At 47.2% G+C, this 25,837-nt stretch overlaps 1 protein-coding gene across 4 annotated transcripts; it reads right to left on the bottom strand.

Annotated features, from left to right (window-relative positions):
* On the bottom strand, positions 1-24,942 carry dennd4c (DENN/MADD domain containing 4C). Of its 4 annotated transcripts, none has more exons than XM_037478029.2 (34): positions 24,631-24,942; positions 15,884-16,184; positions 13,655-13,907; positions 13,486-13,555; positions 12,593-12,762; positions 12,208-12,449; positions 11,984-12,050; positions 11,824-11,882; positions 11,042-11,186; positions 9,986-10,161; positions 9,760-9,860; positions 8,907-9,131; positions 8,312-8,457; positions 8,074-8,112; positions 7,639-7,769; positions 7,393-7,525; positions 7,107-7,313; positions 6,861-6,989; positions 6,573-6,711; positions 6,338-6,484; positions 6,095-6,205; positions 5,871-6,002; positions 4,681-5,774; positions 4,382-4,574; positions 4,168-4,265; positions 3,883-4,058; positions 3,642-3,800; positions 3,326-3,524; positions 3,080-3,190; positions 2,856-2,993; positions 2,588-2,705; positions 2,228-2,384; positions 2,030-2,094; positions 1-1,883 (listed from the first exon to the last, which is right to left on the bottom strand). In XM_037478029.2, the coding sequence occupies exons 2-34, from the start codon at positions 16,180-16,182 to the stop codon at positions 1,747-1,749; spliced, it is 5,766 nt and encodes a 1,921-aa protein (XP_037333926.2). In that variant the 5' UTR covers positions 16,183-16,184; positions 24,631-24,942; the 3' UTR covers positions 1-1,746. The 4 variants fall into 4 exon arrangements, with proteins under 4 accessions (XP_037333926.2, XP_037333924.2, XP_037333925.2 ...); XM_037478027.2 differs by having other exon boundaries at positions 6,338-6,487; XM_037478028.2 differs by lacking the exon at positions 24,631-24,942 and adding an exon at positions 20,588-20,654 and having other exon boundaries at positions 6,338-6,487.
* Between the last annotated feature and the right edge of the window lie 895 nt (positions 24,943-25,837).

Consider the following 25,837-nt stretch of genomic DNA (forward strand, 5'->3'; position numbering starts at 1 on the left):
TCAATTCACAAATTCGTTTATTGCAGCACACATAAGTGAAGACATTCAATTCCTTTCCACAGGACGGTAAGAGGTCACTTGATCTATCGTTGAACAGTCTCTTACCTCAGCCATGTGGAGGTAAGATTTACAAATTCAGAACAAAATTGGAAATAACCTTTAAGACGGATTAAAAAGGGGAAGGGAACATTGTTAAGTCATAAAATTGCTACGTTGGACTATCTGCAATCCAAACGCCACGGACAAAAATAAATAGTCAAGCATTTTGCTTTGTTACGGAGCAGATTACGGTCTGCTCATTACTTTAATGTGGTCTCATGTCATCCTCACCCTGGGTCAAAAGGTCAGTTTTTAATTGATACAGTGCAAATTGAATATTTCATGATATCATTTCTGTACCAAGTCAAACCCACCTCCCAACAGTTCATCATAGCGCTCCACTTTCCCCCTGTTCATTTCTGCGTTTAGTGGAATGTCATATTGTAAAATTGTTTCTTTATTATCACAGTGTCAGCAGTACTGAAAAAGCCCCCTGCAGCATAAAGCTCTAATAGCTACCACAAACACCTGAAGCCACTGTGTGTGAACATAAAAAACATTGTCTTTCAATAGTATACCCATTTAAAAAAGATAAACTGGTTCATTCTATGCTAGATTAACGACTAGCCCCATTACGTGTGAGTTACAGTTCTAATTCATCGTTACAATGAGTCATTTCAGCTGAACGAGTATAGTATATTGTTGTTAAAAGTTGCAGATGTTAAAAACATAAGTTGGATTGGGGCCCCCGAGCCGTCCGCCCCCGGAAGACAGAACACGCACGTTTTTGTTTAAACTGTGAGAATCGATGGGTCTTTTTCTTCATCTCTTCCTTCAAATTCGATGGTGTTAAATCTGCTTCTTTAAGACGTGTTTTGAATGCAAAGCATCTGGAATGTTGTAGAATCTGTTTTAGTGATTGGTAATTAGTGATTGTCCTCAGTCGTTTACGCGTGTGCTCCTGATGCATATTTACACAGACGAAGAGCCGTGCTCTCGACCTCTACATTTACAATGAAACAAACTTGAACATTCATTAAGACTCTGATCCCAAAAAAACAGTTGAGGCATCTAGGCAAACCCTGTTCCCACCCTCGCCATAACTCAACAATATGTACAAACAGATGGTTGAGAACTGGATTTTTTTTCCAGAAAGTGCACAAAAAAACCAAAACAAAAAAACAGCCTACATCCACAGTCTCCTACAACTTTGAGTGATCATGGGGAAACAGCTTGGACATAATTAGTGGACAAGAGGCTACAAGACAGGGGACACACACACACACACACACACACACACACACACACACACACACACACACACACACACACACACACACACACACACACACACACACACACACACACACACACACACAGTGATTTATAATTCTATACACCATAGGTGGAGAAGCACACCTCAGCTAGTCCTAAAGAATTCACTGCAGCTCTCCAAACAATTTACAGAAACAGTCCCTCCCGTAAGGAGCTGCTTGGAAAGCAGGATGTTTAAAAAAAAAAAGAATAAAAGAAAAGCAGGCGATGGGTAGTACCATGTATCATGATCCGGCAATTAGATGTGAGTGAATGTGAGATCATTTTGTGCTCACACCCCGGCCCCGCCGCATGTCCTTCCCTCCCTGCTGTCGCACTTTACCAGTCACGATTCCATCTGTGCCGCAGGTGTGTGTGTGTACGCGTGTGCGGTCAGATGACAGGGGTCCCGAAGCATTTAAGGCACCACTGGACGCTGGGGCTGGGCGGGCGGTCGATGAGGTGCAAAGACTTGAGCTTCTCGGCGCTCAGTTCGTCGTAGGCCGAGCGGTACTCCCTGTCGAAGGCCTCTGCAGGCGTGCAAGAGAAGGAGAACAGATCCAACATGAGACTGCCTTTGGGTTTTTCATTCAACTCGTGATCCCTTACAGGCATCGAATACGGTTTAGAACAACCACCAGATGGTGGCGTTATGGAACCGGGCGATTCCACTTACCGACGTCGATGTTCTCCTTCCCCAACGCCACCAGTGAGAGGAACAATATTTCTCTGTAGATACTCCTGAGAGAAATACAGGACACAGAAATGTGACACGAGGTATTTTCATTGACATTACAACAATAGAAATGTCTCAAACCAACAAGCAGAAGTCCTTAGTGCTTTATGCATCAGTAGAAGTGGACATAAGACAGACCTCTGCCTTTTGACACCCTCTGGGCGCTGTTTGATCTCTCGGATCAGCAGGTTGATCGGACCATAGATGTCGTTGGTCTGGATGTTGCGAACTATGGTGTTGAGGAGGGTACGAATCTCGTGGTGGTCTGTCGGCGCCAGCATCCCCTTCTTCTCCACTGGAGAAGAGCACAGGCACCATCAGAAAGCTTTCCTTTTTTGGCAACTCCATGTTGTACTTTTGATTTTGGCCAATATTAAAGACATAACCGCGTAATGTGGAACATTCATATTGGTTCGCAGTCAATACCTCGCCACACTTGCTCTGTGACTGCAAACGCATGTACCCCTCCCCCCCCTCATTCTGGATGTCGAGACTCACACAAGGTCCTCCAGCGCTGGTAGAGGGGCTCTCCGTGTTCCTGGTGCAGATTGATGTTGTCCCACAGGAGCTGGACGTACACCTGCTTGCTGTCCTGGGACAGTGACGTCAGGGGCAGCTGCAAAGATAAAACCTTTGGTTGTATTACGGCCAAAGAGAACATAAAAAGGACACATCTCAACAGTCTCAGGACAAAATTGTTTGGGACAGGAGGTTGTCTGATGATCGAGCGCAAATGTCCACTAATGGTGGATTAAGTCTCTTTTACCTGTACGCCCTTGTTACAGTGTTCAGAGGTAAGAATGAGGCCAGGTAGGTGAGTGGGAAGGTCCAGGCGACGGAAATACCAAACCAGGTTCCAGAAGATGATGGGGTGCTGGCTGAGGAACTTGTGGGTGTAGATCACCTGGTTGGACACGGAAGAGGAGCTCAGCAGCCGTGCGCTAAAACGTCTCACTATCAAACCGACTGCAGGACCGTGCGAACTTTTACCTGATCGCCCTCGTTTTCCAACAGGGTCTCCAGCTCCTTGCGTAGCACCAAGGGACTGAGGTACGGAACGGATACAGGCTTAGGGTTCGCCATTTTAGTCCCCATGCCGTCCTGACAAATACAAACATGCTGATCATTTTGACTGCAGCTATGTTGATTTTGGGCAATAACCTTCACACACACACACACACACACACACACACACAAACACACTGGGGTTAGTTTGTGACGCCAAGGAGCACTGACCGACGCCGCCTGCAGGCTGCAGGGCAGGCTGGTGGTGGAGACGCCATGTCCAGGTCTCTGGGAGTAGTCCAGGCTCTGCAGTGGACCCCCGACACTGTTGCTGCGCGTAAGTGACGTCCCACTGCTGCTACGCTGCTTCCCTGCCGCCTGGTTCTCCAGGAGACCCAAAGGGTCCGGCTGCACCGGCTCTGGGACCACACTGGAAATACAGCGGGCAAATACTTTGCTTGAGGACAATAGGTTCGCTACGTCGTCGTCGTCATCAGGGCTTCTCACACATTCCGTGTCAAACTCATTTCACATGCTGGGCGTTTACCTCTTTTGTGCAACAGGCAGATTGTCAGAAGTCTCTCTGGGTTCCTCTTCGGGGAAAGTAAGTAGGTCCGATGTCTTTACGTCAGCCGAGCTGCTGCCTGTGAGATGGTTACTGGTGCTGTGGATACTGTCTCCTGAGGCACCAGGGTTCATGTAGAACCTGAGCGAGAAAATCTTTTTTTAGTTTGCCTGTTACCCTCTTAGCTTTATAACTCTTCTGGATCTTAGTTTAACCCTCTTACCCGGTCATAGTTCGCAAGTCGTGAAACTCAACGTGCAGTAACGGAAGGAAGGCCGTGCGACAGAAGGGACAGTTGGTGTTGAGGTTGGAGTCGTCGGCTGTCCAGCCAGCCATAATCTCCTCATCGTACACCAGGGCTTCACAAGAGCGGCACTGAGAGCAGCTGGACATCAGCACCTGTCGGCAAAATGTGTCCTAACCGGTTAGTTCCTGTGTGTGTGTGTGTGTGTGTGTGTGTGTGTGTGTGAAGAAAACACAGCGGTGCCAAACACTGCGGCGTACGGACCTCCAGGGCACAGTTCTGGTAAATGCTCGAGGAGGAGGCGTGATGCGAGGAGCTCTGCTCAGAGTCCGGACCCCTGCCTGCTCGTCCGGGAATCGAATCTGCGTATAGAGACCAAAACAAACTTTAAAAATATATATTTCACAGAGCAGCGAACCTCATTGGGCCCTTTTCTTCCTCTCCCCTCATACACGCTGACTGCAGATTGATTGCTTACGTGTCTGGTGGGTCCCCCGGCCCGTGTCGCTGCTGCCACTGCTGCTACCCAGGCTGGTGCAGCTCTGGTTGAGGCCGTTGGATACCAGGCCCGGGATGGCCCCCCTCTCGGGGCTCTCATCCGCGTCACTCGCAGTCAGCATGTGCTCATCCAGATGGGACGGGAAGCCGCCGCCCCCCTGAGCCGGTTCTTCCTGCGTGGCAAAGAAAGAATTAAGAGGATTGGTCACAAATCTAAAACGTAAAGAGCTCATACAGCTAATAATAATAATGAAAAAGAATTTGTTTATTAACGCTCACCTCGTCATCCGAGTAGGAGTAAGCCGAAGCAACTGCCCCCCACACTTTGCTGGCCACATTTGCTGCCTGTTTCATGCCGGACTTGAGCACATCTATCTTAGGTCCCGACAAGAGGTGGTCCATCTTGATGCCTGAAATGGAGTTGATGACCGAGCCCAACGACCCTCCCTGGGAAGACTTGACCAGCGCCGTCAGCGAGGACGATCGGGGGCCCGGGCTACGCGCTGCGCCGGCAGCAGCGGCGGCGGCGGCGGTGGTCTTTGACTTCGCTGCAAAAGTCTTGGAGCGAGTGACGGGGGTCGGGCTGCGTTTGGGCGTATCGCCCGGGGAGCCGGTTGGAGTTTTGACAGGCGGCACGGGGAGGCTGCACCTGCGCGCCAAAGGCAGTTTGGACTCCGGGGGGTCGGCGGAGTCTCTCAGGGACTCCTGGAGCTCCATGCTGGAGGACTTCACGCCCGTGGGGCCCCTCAGGCTCATATACATTTCGATCTCCTCGGCCAGGTTGCGGGACACCACGGCGGGCACGGACCGCGGCGGCTCCTGGCTGCTGATGGAGGCCGACTCGTCGCTCTCAGTCACCAGCAGGGAAAGCGGGTCGGCGCCTACCTCCACGTCAGCCCTTTCCAGGGTTGGCCCTCGTTGGTCCTCCCCGTTTGTTTCAGTGTTCTTCCTTTCTCGATGGACCTTTTTTAACTCAGTCACGTCTACATCCTTCCCCTGTCCCTCTGCTGCTGCTTCTCCCTCCTCCTCTGGAAGCTTCACCAATATCAAGCCTGTGTCGTCTTCAGGCTCTTCCTCCAGGTCTCTAAAAAGGGCTTTGGACACACTATTAGGGGGTGGACTTTGACCAGCGCAGAGCGCTGCAGCCAGGATTCGCGCATCGGCACCCATCTGGCTGGCCATGTGGTCCACGCCTTTCTCGAGGAGCATCCCAGCACGCGTCTCAGCGCTGAAGCTACAGCTGCGCTCGGCATAGGACTTTTGTCGCTGCTGTTGAGGTGGGTTAGCTACATCCCCCGAGGGCAGTGAGGCGTCGTCTTCAGGGAGAGACACGTTATCGGCCTTGCTGTGTCTTCTGAACAGCTTCCCTGGACCTGAAAAAAAACAAAACATTATTTAAATAGAAGAAAATCCAAAGCATTGAAGTGACAAATGACTTTCTTAAATGAACTAAGACTCCTTCTCCTCACCGGTTTCCCTGCCACTATCAAAGCTCCCCGTGGACAGCTTCACAATACTGGGGACGGGTGACGGGACATCAACAGCACTGAGGACGTCTGCTACTGCTACAGCACTATCCACTGAGCCAGCAATGTCACCTCCTGGTTATTAAAAGGTACATCGTCAATAGAATAATCAATCACTGTCAAGGAGAAAATGGGGTTCTATTGCACACGAAAGGAGCCTTTCTCACCGTTTTGCTGGGCTCTGGAATGGTTTCTCTCCTCGGTGGAACGGACAGCTGAATGTGAAAGCTCCTGGTGCAACTCATCTTTGGAGCCGTAGCCTTGGTCAGACTGTCGTCCTGTGGACCGCACAAACCACGCAGAAAATGTAGCGGTCGGATCCTCAGAAACGTTTAAGCTAATGTTGTTTTCTGGCCTTCAGATTCTAAAGCCTTACACATGACAGCCTGTTGGCTGCAAGGGGTCAGTACCTGTGCTGCAGTGGTTGTCTGGTGTGCTTTCAATGCCGTGGCTGCCGGCAAACAGGTCGTGTGCCTCCCCGTTGACCTCGCTTGAGCTGTCGGCACTTCCGTGGCTCAAACGGTCAGCGTCGGTGACGACGCACCCTCCTGTTGACGCTGCTGAAGACAGAAGGACACAGAAGTCAAAAACAAGGAAAACCAAAAATATCATCCAGCTTCGTTATAATCAATATTCCAGTCCCACCTGTGGGGGGCTCCTTACTGGAAGGTGTCCGGTCTAGAGAGTGCTTGAACTGGGCCACTCCACGGAGCACGTTACGAACCTTGGTCCACATAAAGAGGCCGCTGCGGTTCCTGCTCGGCCACGGGCTCTCCAAGACGGCCTGCCGGGGGAGCAGACAGAAGGATGAGGACGTGTGGAGGTGGAGTCTTTTTTCATTTTTTGTTGATGCGGCTTAATAGTAGTGCTTGAATTTTGCGTTGAGCTACGACAGAGGTGAGTTTTAGCTTTTTAAAAAGGGCTGTACAGGACCTTGTTGTAGTATCCATAGGTGATGGCGTTCGGATGCACTCCAGCTTTCTTCATCTCAACCAGGACTCGCACAGCCATGACAGGGAGACCCCATAAACCACAGAGCTGCATCACCACTCGGTAACACACCTGATGACCGAAGAGATAAAAGCCAGGAGAGAAAAGCCACAGATAATTGAGACCTTCACCGTGAGACAAAGAGACGCAACTGTGAAAAAACACGTTAGTTAAAAAATCCGGCTGTACCTCATCCAGCACCTCCACCTCGGTGGTCCTCATCTTCAGGAGGACGTTGTACGCCCGCTGCATGGCGCGGCTTTTAGACTTGGAGAGCCGCACGGCAGCCGGCAGGCAGATGAACCACAGGCTGTAGCAGTGACTGAACATACAGCGGGCCCACAGCGGGGGGTTGGAGTAGAAACGCTTGGCCATCTTGTACGCTAGCTTGATCTCCTGTTGAGACAAGGCGGACGTTTAAAGTGGATAATTGGCACGCGGGTGTGTTCAGTAAGGTGTGTGAGCGTGTGCTCACCTGCTTCGTTCTCTTAGCCAGTAGGGCGGGGCTGCTGGACAGACTGGCCCCCGCCGCTCTGCTGCTGAGCGCTGGCCGGAACTCCCTCGGACGGTCGAACAGCTCCATGTGCAGCCTGGGGAAACCTTTGTAGCTGGAGGATGAGATGTGGGGTTGTTGCAAGGTTACCTCTGCTTTTGGTATACATTTTTTAAACTTTTTTTCCTGTCCATAAGAGCTTTGCTATGGTGGGATTATAAGACCTACGTGTATCTGGGAGAATTTTCCGCTCCATCGCCCGCTGGAGGCTCAGGGGGCATGACGAAAACGGTGTGTTCACTCTTCTGGGACTCGTCCAACTCCAGCAGTCTTGTGTCCTCAAATGACTCCCCTTCAACCTGAAACAAGGATCGCACATAGAGCAGTGAGCGATACCGACAACTATGACTTTTACGGAGAGCACACTCAGCAGGTCATTTCCTGTCTGATGGCAGGAGGTAAACAACTACAGTAATTCAATCTATTATGCTAGTGAACAAGTTTATTTTTATTGTAGGTTAGGATTTGTTGGGAGAAGAAAAGGAGGAAGCTTCCATGCTCCTTTACTTAACCTTTATCAAGGTTATTTGAAATACCTTTTAACGGTAGTCACAAAACAATAAGCCATGCGGAAATGTGATTACAGTGTAATCATGGTATTACCTTGGTGCCCTTGTCGTTGATTTTATCAGAGGGAAAAAGCTGCAACAAGAGGAAAGGGAGCAGAATGAATCGGAGGAAATTTCGGCTTCCTTAAGCTCCAGCGTTATTTTGCCAATAAAATTAAAAACAAAGGCTTGTTCACGGAAGTAAACATCCAGTAAAGGAGGATAAACAGAAACCAAGCCAAGGTACAGTGTTTACGTGTCGGAGACTGCCATGACGCAGGTTTGGTAATCACCTTCTCGACGCAGTCGTCAAAGAAGGCCAGACCAGTGTCTTTGTCACTGACGAAGGTGCACTCCTCAATGAAGCGGATGAATATCTGGGTCTTGGTAAGCTGGGAGTAGAACTTCTGGTGGGCTCGGTCTCTGCTTTTGAGAAACCCTGCAGGAAGCCAAGGACAGGTTGTGTTCTCGCGTCTTAAATTCGACGGAAATCTACCTTTTAAACATGCATGTTTTTGAATAAACTTAGCGAAATAATGTTAAGCTGTTAAGTTACATCACTCCATCTGCGTCTAAAATTGATCCCCGACAGTGAAGGTGAATGGAAGTGAGACCCGACTTCCCAGCAACAGACAGTCTTATGACAACCAAGGGGACCGCTGAAAATAAACCTAGGTCGAGTGATCATTTAAGTGCTCCTTGAAATAGAATAGGCCAATAACACTCAATATTGGATCAAGCTATCAAAACGAAGGCCGGTAGATTATGTTTAGGTTACAAAGCATGAGCTACTTATCGATTTCTATAGTTATCATCCATCCTTTTTTTTCACACCTTCATTTCCACATATTTTCTTCAACAAAACCGAGCTGTCAATCCCGTGCTTACCTTGCAGGTCGTAGAGGGAGTCTGCGGCCGTGGCCTTTTCGGAGGGCGCCTGTGTGATGGGCTTGAGGTAGATGCGGTAGCCCCTAAGGATGGAGGCCATGAAGCGGAGGAAGTTCTCTTGGATTTCCATCTCCAGCGCGGTCTTCTTCTTGTGCCAGGTGAAGTCCGCCTCAATGGGGGTCATGTCCACTGCAGAGTCGTCCTGTGCTGTTTGACATACTGAAACTAAAAAAACATAAACAAATAAAAAGGTCAGCTTAAACAATTAAATAAATATATAAGTATGGCGCTAAAATAAACTTGTGTACTAAAAGGTAACCAGACATATAGAATATAACGGGATGCATTGTTAAATAATTGGGGTGAGTAAAGAAAAATATGCTCTTTTTAGTTGGTACGAAAAAGAAAACTTTTTCTTTACTAATTAGTTGATAAAAACAAAAAAACATTCAAATACTTGATTTTTAATTATCTGTACTTTTGTGATGTTCTTATTTTTGGTATTGACACACTGAGTTTCAGACTGAGTTAAAAATAAAAGTATAAAGCTTTCCATCAAATCTCAAAATAATTTTTACCTTTATCTCTTTTTTTTCTCACAATGCAATAAGTTAAATAACGTATTTACCCATTTCATTTTAATTATTTGAATAAAAATAACTGCTTCTAGTCATATTTTTGACTTCAAAAACGTCATTTACATTTTGGGAATGCATACATAATTGGAGGGGGTGGACACAATAACATGGCGGTACAAGATAGAAAACAATGCCACGGAAAAAGTCCTTTGGGAGACAGGTAGTTCCTTATAGTGGGGCTTTTGCTCCAAGAAGAGGTAAGATGTTGTTCATACCAGTGGCCAGCTGGTGGTGCAAGTTGCTCAGTGCGTTGACGAGACTCTTGCAGGGCTTCTTTGGCAGGTTTTTCCAGTTGCTGTGTCTTTTTTCGTCTGAACTGAAACACACAATACCACAGAGCTAGCTGAACAAAGGTTTGAGATTAGCACAATTTCAACAGAGCCGTAAATATACAGTAAAAAGCAGGCAGCGAGATGGGTTTAGGATCAAAGCACAGCATACAGGTAGATGGTGTTGGTGTCCAGATCCACACAGACAACATCCGGCGGAGGATCGTAAAGGTCAAAGTAGCGGGAGTCCACTCCCACTATAAAGGGACAGGGGGCATTGAGGACGCCAGCCAGGGAGAGCGGGCAGAGGGGAATGTAGGGACACTGCCACTGAAAGGGGAAGATCATCTGAGGAGAGACAAGAGAGAGGCCGTTCAGATGTGCTTTCCAAGTAGACACGGCTAGTTCATGAAACCAAAGGATCAATAGTTCAAATGTTAAATACATGGAGGGATGGCATTATTTTCTATGCAAAGTAGCAAGTGTAATTAAGTAGGATGTCATTCTTGATGTTGAGGAGACAATGGTGTGTGGTAAGGTATGACTATAATGGTAAAAAGGCCAAGTTTCACAATAATAGAATGATTTTTAAAAATAAATAACTATAGATACCCCTGTATCTTATTACATTCATGTCCCGAGTGTCACAGATAAAATAAATAATAAAAACTTCGGCGGAAACGTAAGAAATCTATAGGACATAACACATGTGGATGGGCTTACTGTAGAAAATCTACAAAAACTTCCTTCTTCCGGACTGTTTGTTACCATCAAATATAAGATAAGCAAGTTGTGCTAATTATAGTCACACACAGTTCCAGCATGTTGTTCTGCTTTCTGAAATGTACAATATATTTGCATTCCTATCACGCTAGCTAGTCATTGTTGTTATTAACGCTTTTCTGCAGACGATTTAGTTGTATTTTCCTTTCAGTGCAGCTTTTCAATACCAACAAGAATGATTTAATGTTAAGATGAATACATGCACAATAGATATAGACTGTATTTTAACAAAGGTCTTTAACTTCCTTCTCAGGGAAACACAGCTGTACCTACAGTACATTTCTACTGTGATCAGTAAAGTCAAAGACGGGCTGTTCAAAAGCAAAAGAACGTGGAAAGAATAATAACAGCACATCTATCTCAAGAAGATCAAATAGCAGCAGTAGCTGCCAAAACTCAATCTCGCCAGTGGCACCACTGAACACGTTCGGTGGATCACACTCACAGCCGCCACGGCCTCGGCCACCCCGGTGAGCACGGCGGGGCGGAGCGAGTGCAGCAGGATCTTGCTCTCCAGCAGGACGAAGTGCAGCAGGGTGGCGCAGTTCTCCGAGCCCAGGTTCATCAGCAGAGTGCCGTAGTCCGCCCCGCTGACGGTGGAGGGAGAGCACACGGCACGCGAGTGAGTTTGTGCACAGGGTGGAAAAGACGTTCTAACCGAGTGTATAGCTAGAGACGGGTTTTGGTTAAATAGGGAAAAAAAACATACAAAACAGTGGTAGACAATAAAGATGGTGGAGGTTTAAGCACTTTAAGTTATTTTGAGCCTTACACCTGTAAGTCATTCTTGCTTTGTGACGTTCACGATGGAAATCCACTGTTGTGACTGAGCAGCTGGTTTAATTGAGTCACTGATAAGGATGTCCTGCAGTTTCTAACACTGTAATTTGACCATCACATTTAATTTGATCGGTGTTGCTAATGCGGTCTACCTGCTTGGGACTTTTCCAGCACCTAATATCACCATTAAGGATTTGTTATTGCGACTCAAACAGGCGGACACAGCAGTGGGTCACATTGAGTGGAAAATCATAAAGCAACTATTGTTGGTTTCTGACAGTCACTAATTGTGTTATTGTGAGTTCAGCTTGAAAGGGAAACAATGTTTTCAAAGTCTAAAGAAAACATTGAAAGTGTCAGCCAATGTTTGAAAAAAGGACTTCAACAAAGTAACAAGCTAGTATGCGTGGTATGAATGTGTTAATATACATAACGCTGTCATTGTACCTGAGTGGTAAGGGTGTACACACAGGCTGGGAGAGGATCAAGGTGTCATGTGCAGAGAGCTGGGAGGAAAAAAAGTTCATATTAAGGAATATTAAAAGAAAAATGTGAGCATCGTAAAGTATGAATTTCTAAAAAAAAATGTGAAGAGAAAACATGTCACCTGGACCAATATTCTTGGCCTTTGAGGGGACGGAAACGACACATTGTGCATGAAGTGCGCGATGTGCCTGTTGAGAGAAACACACAAAATATGGCAAATTATCTTCAAAACATAAGCAGCAACCACATTCAGCCTTTCAAAACAAGAGCTTTGTTTGTTGCTTAGCATTAGCGTCCCCAACAAATGATGTGCGCCATGTGTATAGTAGCAAAGCCGACTTTTACTTTTCGATAGGCAGATGGTGAGGGCCGGAGACGGACAGCTTGTAGATGAACATCAGGAACTTGCGGAAGGACTCAAAGAAGGGCCAGCGGGAGAGCAGGCAGATGCATTTATTGCTGTTTACTGGCCGGTTGGGGATCACCTTCTTCTCCACCGTGGTGAGCAGGCCCAGCTGGATCTTCTGCTTCTCGCTCAACTGATCCACCGGATGCGACTCGTAGAACTGGATGGCTGCTCCATACACCTGGAACCAGAGGTGCAAAGTGACTTTGTGGCATTATGGCTTCCTGGCCAGTTAAACCAATCATGACTTTTTTTGGGGGGGTGGGTGGGGAGGGGGGGGGGGTTTCATGCATTACAGTTTGCTTTTAGGCCGCTGCATCTCACCTTTTCACCAGACGAGATGGTCAAGACGAACGTGGAGAAGACGGGCAAAGGGTCACGCGTGTTTGGTGCCCAGCACTCTATCTTGGCGCCCATGGGCAAACAAAACAGAGGGACAGACTCGGACAGAGGAAAAGACTCGTAGTCCTCTTCTGGGTAACGAAAGATGAGGCCTGGAGAACGGTGGGAGAAACCAATTATTACGTCGGCATTTGCTCGCCAAGGTGAAAGAAAAGAGGCTGTGAGAAAAAAGGGGCTCAGTGTCTCTCAGGTCTGTTATTAAGTACAATCCTCTAGTTTCATTTTCAAGAAATAACTGGTGCGTCGCACAGTCTAAATTGTTGTTTAGGGAGATGTCGTTTGAACAAGAGACACATTCTTATGTGAACATGCGCATACAGAAACAAGCCTGCAGACGCACAAACACTGGGTGTGGCAGGAAGTGCCGTTTGTCTGAGATGAATACACAGCCGCCTCACAGGAAAAAGGCCGCACCAAAAGATAAAGCCAGCATGTGTGTCTGCAAAGTGTGGTTGTGTGTGTGTGTGTGTGTGTGTGTCGCCGCATTCATTAGAACGTTGATTGTACGCGTGTTACACGGCGAGTTGTTCCAAAGGCCGAGGAAGCATTCAGTCAGTGAAAATGTCACAACAATTTAGAAATACCAGATGCAATAAGTGCCTAAACATCTTTAGCCACAGCCATTATCAAAGAGTGTGTCTATTTCCAAAAGAATAGATTATGATTTGAGAGAATTTGGGGAAAACAATGAGCGGCTTTGAAGGTCAGACATTTTATTCACTTCTCCATACTCTATTATCTAAAAGGGCGAAAACAGCAAAAGCAATGCAAGATCAGACGACAATGACCTCTTAACATCTGAGACGTCTACTCACCGGCGTTGTAGCTGATGGAGTTGGACGCAGATACGGATTTCTTGTAACACAGGAACACATTTGAGCCCCACTGAAAGGATATGAAACACAGATGTGACACATCTGTTGTCTAATGATCGATGGTGCACAAGTGCCACAGCTTCAGAATGGAAAAAAAAGTAAAACTCACCATGCCACAGTTAAGGTTCTTGTCCACCTTGCAGAAGGTATGGGGCGGTATCTCCCCTTTACTGGTGACTATGACGCAGATGTCCGTCACGGCGAGGGAGTTCTGCGGCTGGACGGGCGGCGCCCGGCGCAAGGTGATGAAGATGCGCTGGGAGGTGGCCGAGCTGTTGTTGACGTTGGCGCAGCGGCCGTACGGCGTCGCCTGGATGACCTCGCAGCCCTGGATTAGACGCTCCTTACCCTCGTACAGCACACTGACAAAACAGAAGGTTTGAGGCTAGATAAAACATCAAGGATGAAGAGGGACAACACGTACACGACAGCACATTAAGACACACGTATAGTGTAAGAAGGAAGACTTTAAGGTATAGGATTGTCAGTCATTTCAGTGTTGCACAGGAAAAACCAACAAAAGAAATAACTGCAATTTGCTGCCAAGACTTTCAAACCACTCCTGTTTTACAGCGGGGATCAGTGTGTGGTCGGCACTGCCGACTCTATTCTTAAAGCCCGTCTTCAACGTGGTGTCGTGATTCAGACATATTTCACCAACTGACTCATTCAAATCGCAGACAGCGAGGGAAACTTTCATATCGAGCGCCTCAGACAATACGGCCTTAAGCAAGACGAGCGCTTTTAGATGCAAGAATACGGATCCCTGCCAAAAACGTTGTGTAAAATCACAAGGCCTCTGTTTGCTGGCAAAGCTTAACGTTGCAATCAGTTACCTGCTATGTTGTTGTTTTTTTGCATGCCTGCAGGGCTTCTGTGTCGGCATGCTCCATGCTCTCCCATCTGGACAACGCCAAGTGGGAGGCCCCACTTTTAAACCAAGACCATCCCCCAAATCTTGCCCATGCATCGCGGTCACAGTCCTGAAAAACTCCGCTTACTCTGAAAAGAGTGGAGGACAAACCCAAAGAGGCCAGGAGGACGGTTGCCAGCTAATCCTCATTTAGGCGAGAAAATGGCATCGTAATGGGCACAGTGAGTCATGACGCCGCTCGGGGCACCGCTCTGCTGACTTAACTGACAGCGGCAGAAGGGGAGAATTAATCATTTACAGGTCGTTCTCGCTCGGTTATTCTTTTCCGGGGATGAAGACCAGCAGGCGGGGGACGGGACTCGCGTTTAGGGAAGGCCCGCGTGGACAAAAATATCTACTGGCCTACTGTGTGGTGGTTCCACCAAAGGAAGAGAAACGCACTACAGTGCATTTGATTGCGGTGTCGTTATAACATCCATGTTTGAGAGAACACGCGAAAGCGACCATGTCACGTCATACGTCTGCGTGCGTCTGCGTCGCACGTCATTCAGAAAGGAAACATGACTTGACATACGATCTCCTGGTTCTGATTGGCGAGCCGCCGGCTGCAGGGATCCATGAGGGCGTTACGCGGCCCTGTGGTTCAAAGTCACGTTTAGGCATGAGAGAAACACATCGACCAAATTGATGACATTTAATCTAATGACAGCCCCACTTTGCTGGTAAATGCTTTGATTCGTCTCCTTTGACTGGAAACTCCAGTTTAGTAGCGAGAGACGCACACAAGAAAAGGCTTTGGGGAAAGACTAAGGCGTGTGGTAGAACTGCGCAGGCCTGTTGCATCATCGCTCTCGCTGCAGCGCGCCTCACAGATACGACCTTGTGACGAAATGTGGTCAACGTTTTGAATATGCTCCTCTGTGAATAAGTAGAGAGCAGTTGTAGCTTCAAACTTAGTGGATTGGATGAAAAAAAAAAAAAAGACAGTTTCTCTTTCTTTTTATTCCCCAAGCGTCATAGAAAGAAGCAGCACAATTGTATCAATGGAGAGGAGCCAAGAGGTGTGGCTGAGGGGGGGGGGGAGTGAATGAAGAAGTCAACACACCTACTTCCTTGGAAGGAGTGCGGGAGGGCGGGGCATATGATAATATATCACGATAAGCCTTACAAAAGGCAGGAGGAGAATTATCTTTGCAGCATCGGAGGGGGGCGGGACTTACGCGGCGAGCCTCTACTGCTGCGAGGAACTGCCAAAACACCCAAACTGGTCTTCACGTCCCTTGATGTCAACAAGCCGAGTGAAGGCAGCTCATTCCTATGTTTGACTGACATAGCTATAAAATGATGGCAAGCGCACTGGCACTTACTTTAGCCCCGCCTCGCATACATAAGGCTACACGTGAACGCTCCAGGATGACAAACACACACACACACACACACACACACACGAAGCGGCCAACTCACCCGACATCGATGAGAGGAGACTTCCCTCGACCCCTCTTGTAGCACAGGAACAACTCGGGGCTCTTCAGACTGCCGTGGTTGAGGTTGGCCGGCTGGCCGCTGTAGGTGGCGTCGATGCACGTGAAGCCCTCGGGCACCGCTTCTCCCGCCGACCTGTTGATGACGGCCAGGTCGGTGATGGGCGCTTTGGGCCCGCTGGACTTGGTCTCCGACAGGTCCTGCTCCAGCGGGGTGGATTTGTCCGTCAGCCCGGCCACCACAAAGTAGTCGGTCACGCGGTGACCCTTGTCTTCGATCATGGCTGGGAGGAAGAAGATGGACAAGTGTGATTCATTCAGAATTACAGTTTCTCTCTCACACACACACACACACACACACGTATTCTTTTCTCAGCCCTGTACAGAGTCACATTCTACTGCTTATCACAACGTGTGTGCATGCAGGCTGTAGCTAAGGAGCATGTGAGCCCACACAGAATGTTAAGTAATGCGGTGGAAAAAGGCAACAAAAAAGGGAGCGGGGGGGGAAAGGACGGGGTTATTCGCGGTATTCAACAAACACTTCTGTCGTCGCCGCCGCTGCTGCTGCTGCTGAGCGCCATGGGAGAGCAGCCGGGGCCTGGTGGAAATCTAAGGAATGCCACAGTGGGAATAAATCAAGCAGCCACCAAAGTCTGTGAAGCACGTCGTTTTCTAAAAAAGGGGATTTACCAAACACACGGTTGGCTTTTGGGTTTTCTAGTTACGGTATGAGTCATGACTCCCAAAAAGAGTTTGACTCAGTTTTGGAATATGCAGAGTTTCCATTTAGCTATTGCGGAACGTAAAGGAGGCAACTTTCATTCATGTGACAACGAAAAGGCCCTCTGCTTATCAAGCCGGGTCAAAAACAACAGAGAGCAACTGGTTTTCTGACAAGTGAAAAAAAAATTAGAAACTCAAAGCTGAACCGTCAACGTTTTCTTCAAAAAAAGGGCCAACACAGGAAGTTCAACTTTTCCAGTGGTGAGTCAGCTGTGGCGTGTGAAAACAATTTCAATTCAATTCCTCAGCCTGTATTTAACCTCTTATCTGGCTGAGTGATGAATTAGCTTTTGGCGTTGTTCCCATGCGAACGTGCCAAAATGGATTTGATTCAAGTGTACTGCCGGCCTTAGGATTCAAGGTAACTGAAGAATTACAGCTGGATAATTGCCCGGAACGCGGCTCATTTTTTCCCCCTTTCCGTTTTCAAAGCAATTTCTGGAAAATCAAAGAGCGGAGACTAACTTTTAGCAACACAAGCCTCGAGCGGGGCGAAAAACAACATGGGATCATGACATATCCGAAGGGGAGATGGATTACCAGACTTCTTCTGAGAGGCCGCTGAAGAGATGAAGCGGAAACATAAATTGGGATCAGTTTATCTGTTATTTAAGTAGACATCCAAAGTAGCGTATTTACTTTGAGGAATGTCACGGAAAAAGATTTTTTTTCTTCTAAGTAAGATTAGTGCAAATGATTCCAGAGGTTTTGTTATTTCTAGCTTAATGAATGACGTTGGTCCCACTCCTTTTAAAAGCAGGCTGGATCAAGCGCTTATTTTATGAGGATGCACAACAGCAATCTGAGGACATGGCACTGAACAAAGAGATGTACTGCTATGTCTCCATGGTTACGGCTCACCAGTAACAAAACCCGGCATGCATTTTTTCGGGCGTTTGGCTTTACAATGAGCTACGCTGTTAAAAGGGTTCTCACCAGAGGCTGGCCAGTAAATGAACTGTCATGGTCGCCACGTGTGTGTGTGCATGTGTGCGTGCATTTATGGCTAAAACTAAAACCAAACACCTCCGTTTCACTGGAGCCTGAATGAGGTTGTACCTCAATGACATTGCAGTTATGCAGTTTTTAGGATTCCTCAAATGTGGTTTTTGGTGCAGATGTTAGGCGTGGAATATAGTTCCACAAGTACGGCATTACCACAGAAAAGTCCACAAACTACCAGAAGCGCTGAAATGTGTGTATGTAAGTAGAAGGCAGTGCATTGCACTTGCTTCAACACCTGCTCACTCGTAACATTTTCTCAAAGAATACTGTAGGTAACAGTATCTACAGATTCGAATGTCAAGAGCGGGCTGAAAAATGAATCAGCAAATAATCTTTTGTTCAAACACCCAGCAGACGTGTTGCAACACCAGCTTCTTCCTGGAGTCAGACATCTCCCAACTAGACGAGCACAAGACCAATATTCACTCTCCTGTTAGCTCCGTTTTTGGTCTCCACCGACCCCGGAGGCAATTATGTGGTTCCGGCTGCTAAATGCTATTCCCCAGCAGCTAGTCACTAGCTTTGCTGATAGTTTTTTGAGTGTAACTACAGTAGCATCTGTGCAGCAATTAAGCAACATTAAGCTTTTTTTTTTTTTTTAAATGACCAACTTTCATTTGAATCCTTGTCACAAACATTAGCCTCTACAATCAATCTGCTCTGAAAAAACATTTAGGCACATAGCGTCCCCAAGGCATTGAACCAGAAGACCACAAAGTGTCACAGAAAGGAACCGTGTCTTGTCAGCTACAGGGAAAGAACAAAAACTGTCAGTCAGTATCAGTCAGATCCATTTGGTCCCGATTAAGCTTTAAATGCCGACCTATAAACGTCCAGCACGCCGGCGAATCAAAATGCACAAAATACCACCAGCAATACTGAAATGACTAATTATGAAGCCAGTGTTTTGTGTGGACACAATCTAAAGCCCGGAACACCTTTGTGACGGTCCCCTGAGCCTCCACAAAACACATCCACACAAATATCTCTTTGTGACAGCCCGCTGCCATGGCAACGGAACCACTACAATGCCCCGCCGCAAGACCCCGAGCTGCAACTGGTGTTCCAGCTGAGGAAATTGATCTCATGAGTCTACCAAGGGTACATCCAGTACAGCTGAGGTGTTCTCAAAAGGGACGGCTGCTTCAGACCTAAAATGGCAGAGACGGCTGGTTTTATTGTGCTCTGTCCGACGAGCAAATAAAAACACGATAGTGGCCATAAGCGGGGTTGGCGCCGAAAGTGGATTAGACTAAAAGCCACCATTAGGTGAACACAACATTCAAGACTTTCCACCCTTCTTGTTCCTGACTTGTGACGGCATGCAGGGTGGAAGACATTTAGCAACCGCAAAGCACACATGGGGCGGCTACCTGGGTCAAATTGTACAAAATTAAAAAAATTAAAAAAAGACCAGGGCAGAACTGGTGCGTAACGCTTACGCAGTATTAAGTCTTGTGTTGAAACTCGAGCCTCTGCTTCTGAAAGGGTTGAACTCTGTGCCCCTCCCTCCCCATGTGAAAACCTGTTGCTCTGCTCCTCCTGAGCCTCAGCGCTTGGGTGTCGCGCTCTTTGTCCGGGACGGGTCCGGGGCAGAGAGGGGGGGGGGGGGGGGGGGGGTCGCTACAACCGTACAACCAAAATATCACGGAGCCGAAGAGGTGCACGTAACCTGTCCTCGCTTCTCACTGCCTCGTAGCTAAGAATTCTTAAATATATTTTTTTTTTTTACTCAGTTTATTCATCAGTAGAATTAGCTCAAACTAGGCTTGATGAGCAAGACTATTGAATGGTTCTACATGAGTTTTACATCAATCTAATCCCTTGATATTTTTTCCATGATAGAAAGGTAGACTTTATCCAAAGCGCCCACCTCTTGGTTGGTTTCACTTTGAAATATGACTGAAATTTAATAAAACGATACAGAAGTCTATGCATACCCACTCTTGGAATAACCCTTATTCCAGAGTGTGTTGCTCACCAAAAACTCACACAGCAATTTAAAGTTTACGTCTTTGAATAAAGGGAGTAAGCAAAAACAGGCTTGCAGAACAGGTTTTATCATTCAGGCCTTACTGAAGTGTCCACAGCTTACTTTGAATAGTGGTCAGAAAACCGTGATGACATATTTCAGATGAATTAGATTTAAAAGAGCCATTCGAAAGCATGAACACGCTGCCTAATAAATGGTACTACGGTACATGATCTCAAAGGGAAATGATATGAAGAGGACACGAGATTCAGAGGAGCAGACATGGCCTCTGGGCAGCGAACAAGACTCTGCTTGTAAAACAAAAGGTTTTCAGCTTATGTAAGGATTATTTTGTCTTTTCAGAGACTGAAAAAAATCAACATCAACTGCAAATCTCTTCTTAGCCATTTTTACCAGATGTGCAAAACAGAAGAAAGAGTTTCTTTTTTTATTTTTAATCTGATCTTTAGAGTTCACAATGCAGGGGAGGGAGGCCTATCCCCAAGGAAACCCAACTCAGGAGGGTGTGCTGGAGTACAAGGAGATGCAATGAATGGCTGCTTCCAGTGCAACAGCCTACTCTTAAAAGAACTGAAAGAACCGAGGAATCGTCTGAGGAGAACCTGTGGGATTACAGATGGTTTAGCTTTTTGGTCAAATGAAAAGAGGATCCGAGTATCCAAATAAAAAAACGGTGGTCACTTCGAGTTGGAAAATACCGAGCAGAGTCGTTCCTCGAGGCCTCCCCCCCCCCCAATTTCCCTGCCCTGGAAAAACTTCTTTTCTACGGCGGCACGAGTCTCAACTTGCTCCCGACCGGCGATGCAGCCCAACGGCTCCTGAGGGCAGAGGAAAACTCCCTCTGGCTCCATTAATAAAACGGGGGAGGTCAATGTGTGTCTATGTGTGTGTGTGCACGCTTACTTTCAGCACTTGTTAATGGCGGTGTTCACCTGGCCGGCCCCTCCATTTCCGAGGTACCAAGTTTAAAAAAGGGACCGAGGACAAGAAAACAAGAGATTTTGAATGTAAGGACGCAGAGTGGAACCCCGGCCTCCATCCACCCCCCCACGGTCTACCCCACAAATGATCTCATCCCTCTCGCACAAAAGAGCCAAGAGGCTTGTTCCCCAGGGGTGAAAGAGTCCGCGTATGTGTGTGTGTGTGTGTGTGTGTGTGTGTGTGTACAATGCTGGACAACAGACAGTGCTGCGTCTGTCCCAGATATTTCAGCAGGAGCCACGGCTACGCACATCCACTCACAGCTCGACAGCAGCTGAGCATGACACACGCGCACGACTGTCATGCGCCGGACTTTGGACGCTGCAAAATGAGAAGAAAACGCAGTGTTTACAGAGTGTGTAGAGAATCCAGTAATTATCCTAGGGAGCGGGGGGGGGGGCACTCTCGGTTATAAATAGGACAGGCCGATCATTTGCGCCAACCTCTCCATTGTGACGAGTGCGTGTCTGCGAGAAAGGAAAAAAAAAAAGGAGTCGTGGCAATCTACGCACAAATTAGTCAGAAGCTGATCGCTTCTGCAGAACTTGCTTGTGTGCCTGACATATTACGGTAATAAAAGGTTTTCCTGATTCCCGAGAAAGCTTTTTTGACACCGTGCGCCAGCCTCAAGTGCCACTCTGCACCTCCGGCGGGGCCGAAGAGCAAAGTGTTCCTCCCCCGGCCACCTGTCAGCACAGCGAGCCGTTGGCGGTGAAAGGCCCGGGGGCCGTGTGCAAGGTGCCAACGAGCTGACGAAACCTCCTTTTGCTGGGCCCTTTGTCGGGGTTTGAGAGGGAGAAGAGCTCAAACTGAAGCCTGCCGCTGTTGGGGTTGTGTTCACGGCAATATACGGCGCGCGTGCGCGTGTGTTTGTGCGTCTAAACTCGGCTGTAAATTCATCTCCCTGCTTGATGGCGATGGCGCGCTGCGATGAGCGGAATGATTGCCTTCAGTGCTGAATAGAAGTTTAAAAAAAAACAACAACAAAAAACAGGCTCAAGTGCACTTGATTTTTTTTTTTTTTTTTAAAAAGGTAGATTTATTTAACTGATCAATATTTGCTCTTCAGAGTGGTGGGGGTTTAGATAAGCCTGTGTGATCGCCTGGCACAATAATATCCATATGCTAACAATCGCTCTCTCAAAAGGCCAACGTTGAACTTAGTTCCACAGGGACGACACATAATGTTTTATTTTCGGGAACACTGACCGTCGTCAACGCACTTCTCAGAATTGGTATCCAACCGCCAAAACACACAGATAACGTTGGATGCTTTTTCACTTTGCTTTCGTCCTTTGGGCATGGGCTAAACAGAGCATGTCACTTAAATACTGCATACGGATATTTTCAACTGTATCTTTACCAAACATATTGGTATAAAACATTTATATTCGTGTATTGGTTAGTCTACCATTTGTCTACCAAAGCTAGTCCATATTTTCTTTTCCATTTTAGAAGCTTTAACCAGCATGCAAGATATTTTTATCTAAGAAATAGAATCCTCAAACCTTTCCTTCATTATCCAAAACAGACATCTGTTAAAGCCCCCCCCCCAGAAGGCCCACACCATTTATCCTGGTAAGTCTGTCACTGCAGCGGCTCTGGATTTAGTTTCACGTTTGGTCGAGAGATCATCAGAGCAGCCCGTAGCAACAAGTTGCCGGTGACCAACTGAAGCAAACCATTCCTCCCATGGGCATTTGGGAGTGTGGTGGTGGTGGTGGGGGGAGGGGGGGGTCTATAGTTACGCTCCACAAAGACCTGAAACCACAATTTATGAGACAGGTGTGAGGGGGCTCGGCGCAGCAGAAAAAAAAACGTCACGAGACTGCTTCTCGAGTGGGATGGCCCGGCGGACACAGAGCATTCTTTCCGCTCTGAGGACACCGGAGAAGAAAAAAAACAACACCCAAACCCGTTGCTCTCGCCGACCAGCCGGGCCCGTTGACGGAAGACGAGTCAGACACTAACTGGCACGTCACGCCGACGGTGCAAAGGGTTCCAGAGAGCAATTTCTTCTTCTTTTTCGGCTTTCTTACCAAAGCGCCTTAACGATGCTCTTTGGCAGGAGTCGGCTCTTGAGACGTGCAAAACAGCATCCTTTCGCACCAGTAATAATATGAGAACAGTTCATAATGGCCGACCGGTACGCGACGATTCAAAGTGGGAACATTTGAAGACGTCATGGTTGAAGCTGGGAAAGGAGTAGAAGTGTCACTTCAAAGTGTCAGGGCTGAGGAATTGACCGCATAAATTCAGTTAAAATGCGTGAGAACTAGAAGCAGTTGTCGGAGTATTCAAAGTTCAGAGAATTGTAAGCAGGTTTATTTTTGCCTTCTTGCTGTTACCAAAGGTGAAAAAGGCCTATGTCCGTAAAAATAAAAAGTGTCAATGTAATATATTTCAGTGCGCAGTAAAGTTGAACTATTAGTTGCAGGGAAAGTGGTAAAAATTAAAAAATAAGTTACAAAATTCATGGAACTTCAAGCCATTAGGAAGTTGCCAACGTCAGCCAAAGGAAGCTATGGTGATGAATTGACAATAAAGTGTCCTGCACTAATGTTTCACAGCTGACTTTCCAGAAACATCCCCATTTGTGCCTTCCTCTCACCGAATCTCCAAAGCGTTCTCACAGCGGCCAGAAAATCACATTTTTAACTTTTACGGAGTGCAACCGCCACGTCCTTGAGTGGCCGGGCCGCCATTCTCTTCGGGCCAAGCCACCTCCTGTCCCCCTCGGTCACCTGTCTGAGCCCTCGGGACGCCCCCGGGGGCGGCGGTGACAAAGTGCAACTTTCAATGCACACAAGGCAAAAGCCGTGACCTACTTTTGAAGCTGCCGCCTGGAGCGGTTATCAGGAGGCCGCACTCGCTCCACTCCCCTGATCCAGCCGCCGGCGGCAGGCCGGGCCAAGGTCAAGAAAGGCATTCCCCCTCTGCTGCGTTTCCACGCCTGTCAGCCGCTCACTGCTTGAAGCATGAATGCGAATTCCTGTCGTTCACTTCCTACCCGAGCCTTTGTTATTCCGTTAGAAAAAAAAGAAAAAAAAAGACAGTCCTGCAGCCATCGGAGGTGGCAAAGAGCAAATGTACAGTATGAATGGTACAAGAGGAAGTGCCATTCTAGGGACTTTGCTGGGGGTGGGGGGGGGAGGGGGGAGGAGGGTTTGCTGGCCCCTGGGCAACAAGCACGCAGTGAAGCCCCAAAAACGGGGCGGATGGGTCAAGCTGGAAGACTGCATGTCAAATGCTGAAGCGGAGATATGCGAGCACCTTGGCAATGCATTTCAATGGCATCCTGTGGCTCACCCTACTGCCACAACACCAACAGGGAGTGTGTTCTAGGTGTAGGGTCACACCGATGCAGACATGGCATGTTTGAAGCGAGAGAGAGAGAGAGAGAGAGAGAGAGAGAGAGACTTCGCCCGGTCTCGGGGTGCAGTTGTGATCAATTTCCACCTGCAAAAACATTAGTGTGTCGCAGGCAGGAAACGTATGTTTGTCAAAGCGTGGTTGGGGGGCAAGACACCTGCAGGGTGAGACGGGAGAGCAGGGTTCTGGTTATCTGGAGCCAAGGAGGGGCCCTGGGAGGAGAGGGGTAGGTAGGTATTACAACCCCCCCCCCCACCCCACCAAACTGTTGCATCTGTTGCAACCAACAATCGGGTCAACTTGCATGCAAGTGATACACATCACCGCAGATATAACAAAAGAAATGTCCCCCCCCCCCTGAGCGGGGATACGTGGCCGCCTCTTTCCGCGGTTGCCGAGCACACGGTGAAAGGTGTGGAGACGGACCGACAACAGGAAAGAAAAAAAAAACCCCTAAAAAGCAGGCTTTTCTTTCACCGGGGGGGATAATTACTTAAACACGGCTTAAATAGTTACACGTATGCGTCTTGTTCTCACGGCAAACTCGGTCAAGTCTCCGCTCTGTTCCGAGTACAGTAAATACGGGCACTTACCAGCTGTTTATACTGCAGCGCGAGACAATGTTGACATGTAGACTACTTTGCTGTTTGTACCCGCTGGATATATTCCGTGTTTATACTTCTGCAAACCAGTCGAAGCTGGACGGCGGGCGGACCGGAAAAAAAAAACGAATAAATTAAAACAAGCACTTCGAAGTACTCCTTAAAAAACTTTGCTGGCCACTTCTTCGCCACACGTTCATCTGAAGTTGTCGGCGGAGGCGGGCGCCATGTTTGAGACTGCGCTGGTAGTTTTGGTCCGTGTGCTTTCTTCCTAAACGTCTCTCGGGCTGGAACCGCCCACAGAGGAGGAGGAGGAGGAGGAGGAGGAGAGGCCACTTCCAGCTCAGTGCCTGCTGCGGCTGACAGGGGCTGACTGAAGGGAGCAAGCTGGCACACGTATCGACCCGTCGTTTCCGGTCGGCCCTTTCAAAGTAAACCTCTTCGTTGTGAGTTTCCAGTATAAAGTCGGATCTTTTTATTACACTTTTGTCAATACATATCAACTGTTAGTTAGAATATGATGGTAATTATTATGATTATTGGTATAGGCAATTTACTAATTTACTAACAGAATTGCAACATACATATATTATATAATTCTATTGTTTATTTATATTTGTACATTGCATAGTATTTCCTCATTAAACTATAGCTTATTCAAAATGATATAATCACTTATCTTATCTCATCTTATTCACACTTTTCAGCTATTCAAATAAAACTGCTAGTAGAATCACACATTATTTTTTGGATACCCCTTTTAGTTTTGCTCCAGGGGACGCAAGGTGTTTTGTTAAAATACGAACTGCTCTTTCAAATACTAGTACAACTAGTACTTACCTCTTCTACTGCTACCACTAGTACCACAATTACAACTATAACTAGTACTACTACTTATATTACTACAAAAATAGTTTTTTTATTCTGAGCTTTTATTATTTCTGTATTTTTTCAAATTCATATAAGCTTCTCCCGTTTTTTTGGAAATTCTTTCAAGTTCATTTAAGCTTTTCTCATTTCTGCTTTTTCAGCAATTTTTATTATTTCAGCAAATTATTTTCTTTTTCATTTTTCTATTTTAAGCAACTTTCTGAAATTAATTTCAGCTTTATGCATTCCAACGCATTTTCAGCACAAAATGCATTTTCTAGTTATTCTATTTCTTCCGTTACACCCTCCTAAACTCCTAAAAAAAATA

Source organism: Pungitius pungitius, chromosome 1 (genome assembly GCF_949316345.1).
Source record: "Pungitius pungitius chromosome 1, fPunPun2.1, whole genome shotgun sequence".
Taxonomy (NCBI): domain Eukaryota; kingdom Metazoa; phylum Chordata; class Actinopteri; order Perciformes; family Gasterosteidae; genus Pungitius; species Pungitius pungitius.

Coding starts and splice junctions, on each gene's coding strand:
- dennd4c (XM_037478027.2), bottom strand. CDS start 16,182: ATGATCGAAGACAAGGGTCACCGCGTGACCGACTACTTTGTGGTGGCC. Junction 6,206..6,337: donor AGACAACCACTGCAGCACAG/GTACTGACCCCT, acceptor TGCGGTCCACAG/GACGACAGTCTGACCAAGGC. Junction 2,706..2,855: donor ACTGTAACAAGGGCGTACAG/GTAAAAGAGACT, acceptor TTATCTTTGCAG/CTGCCCCTGACGTCACTGTC.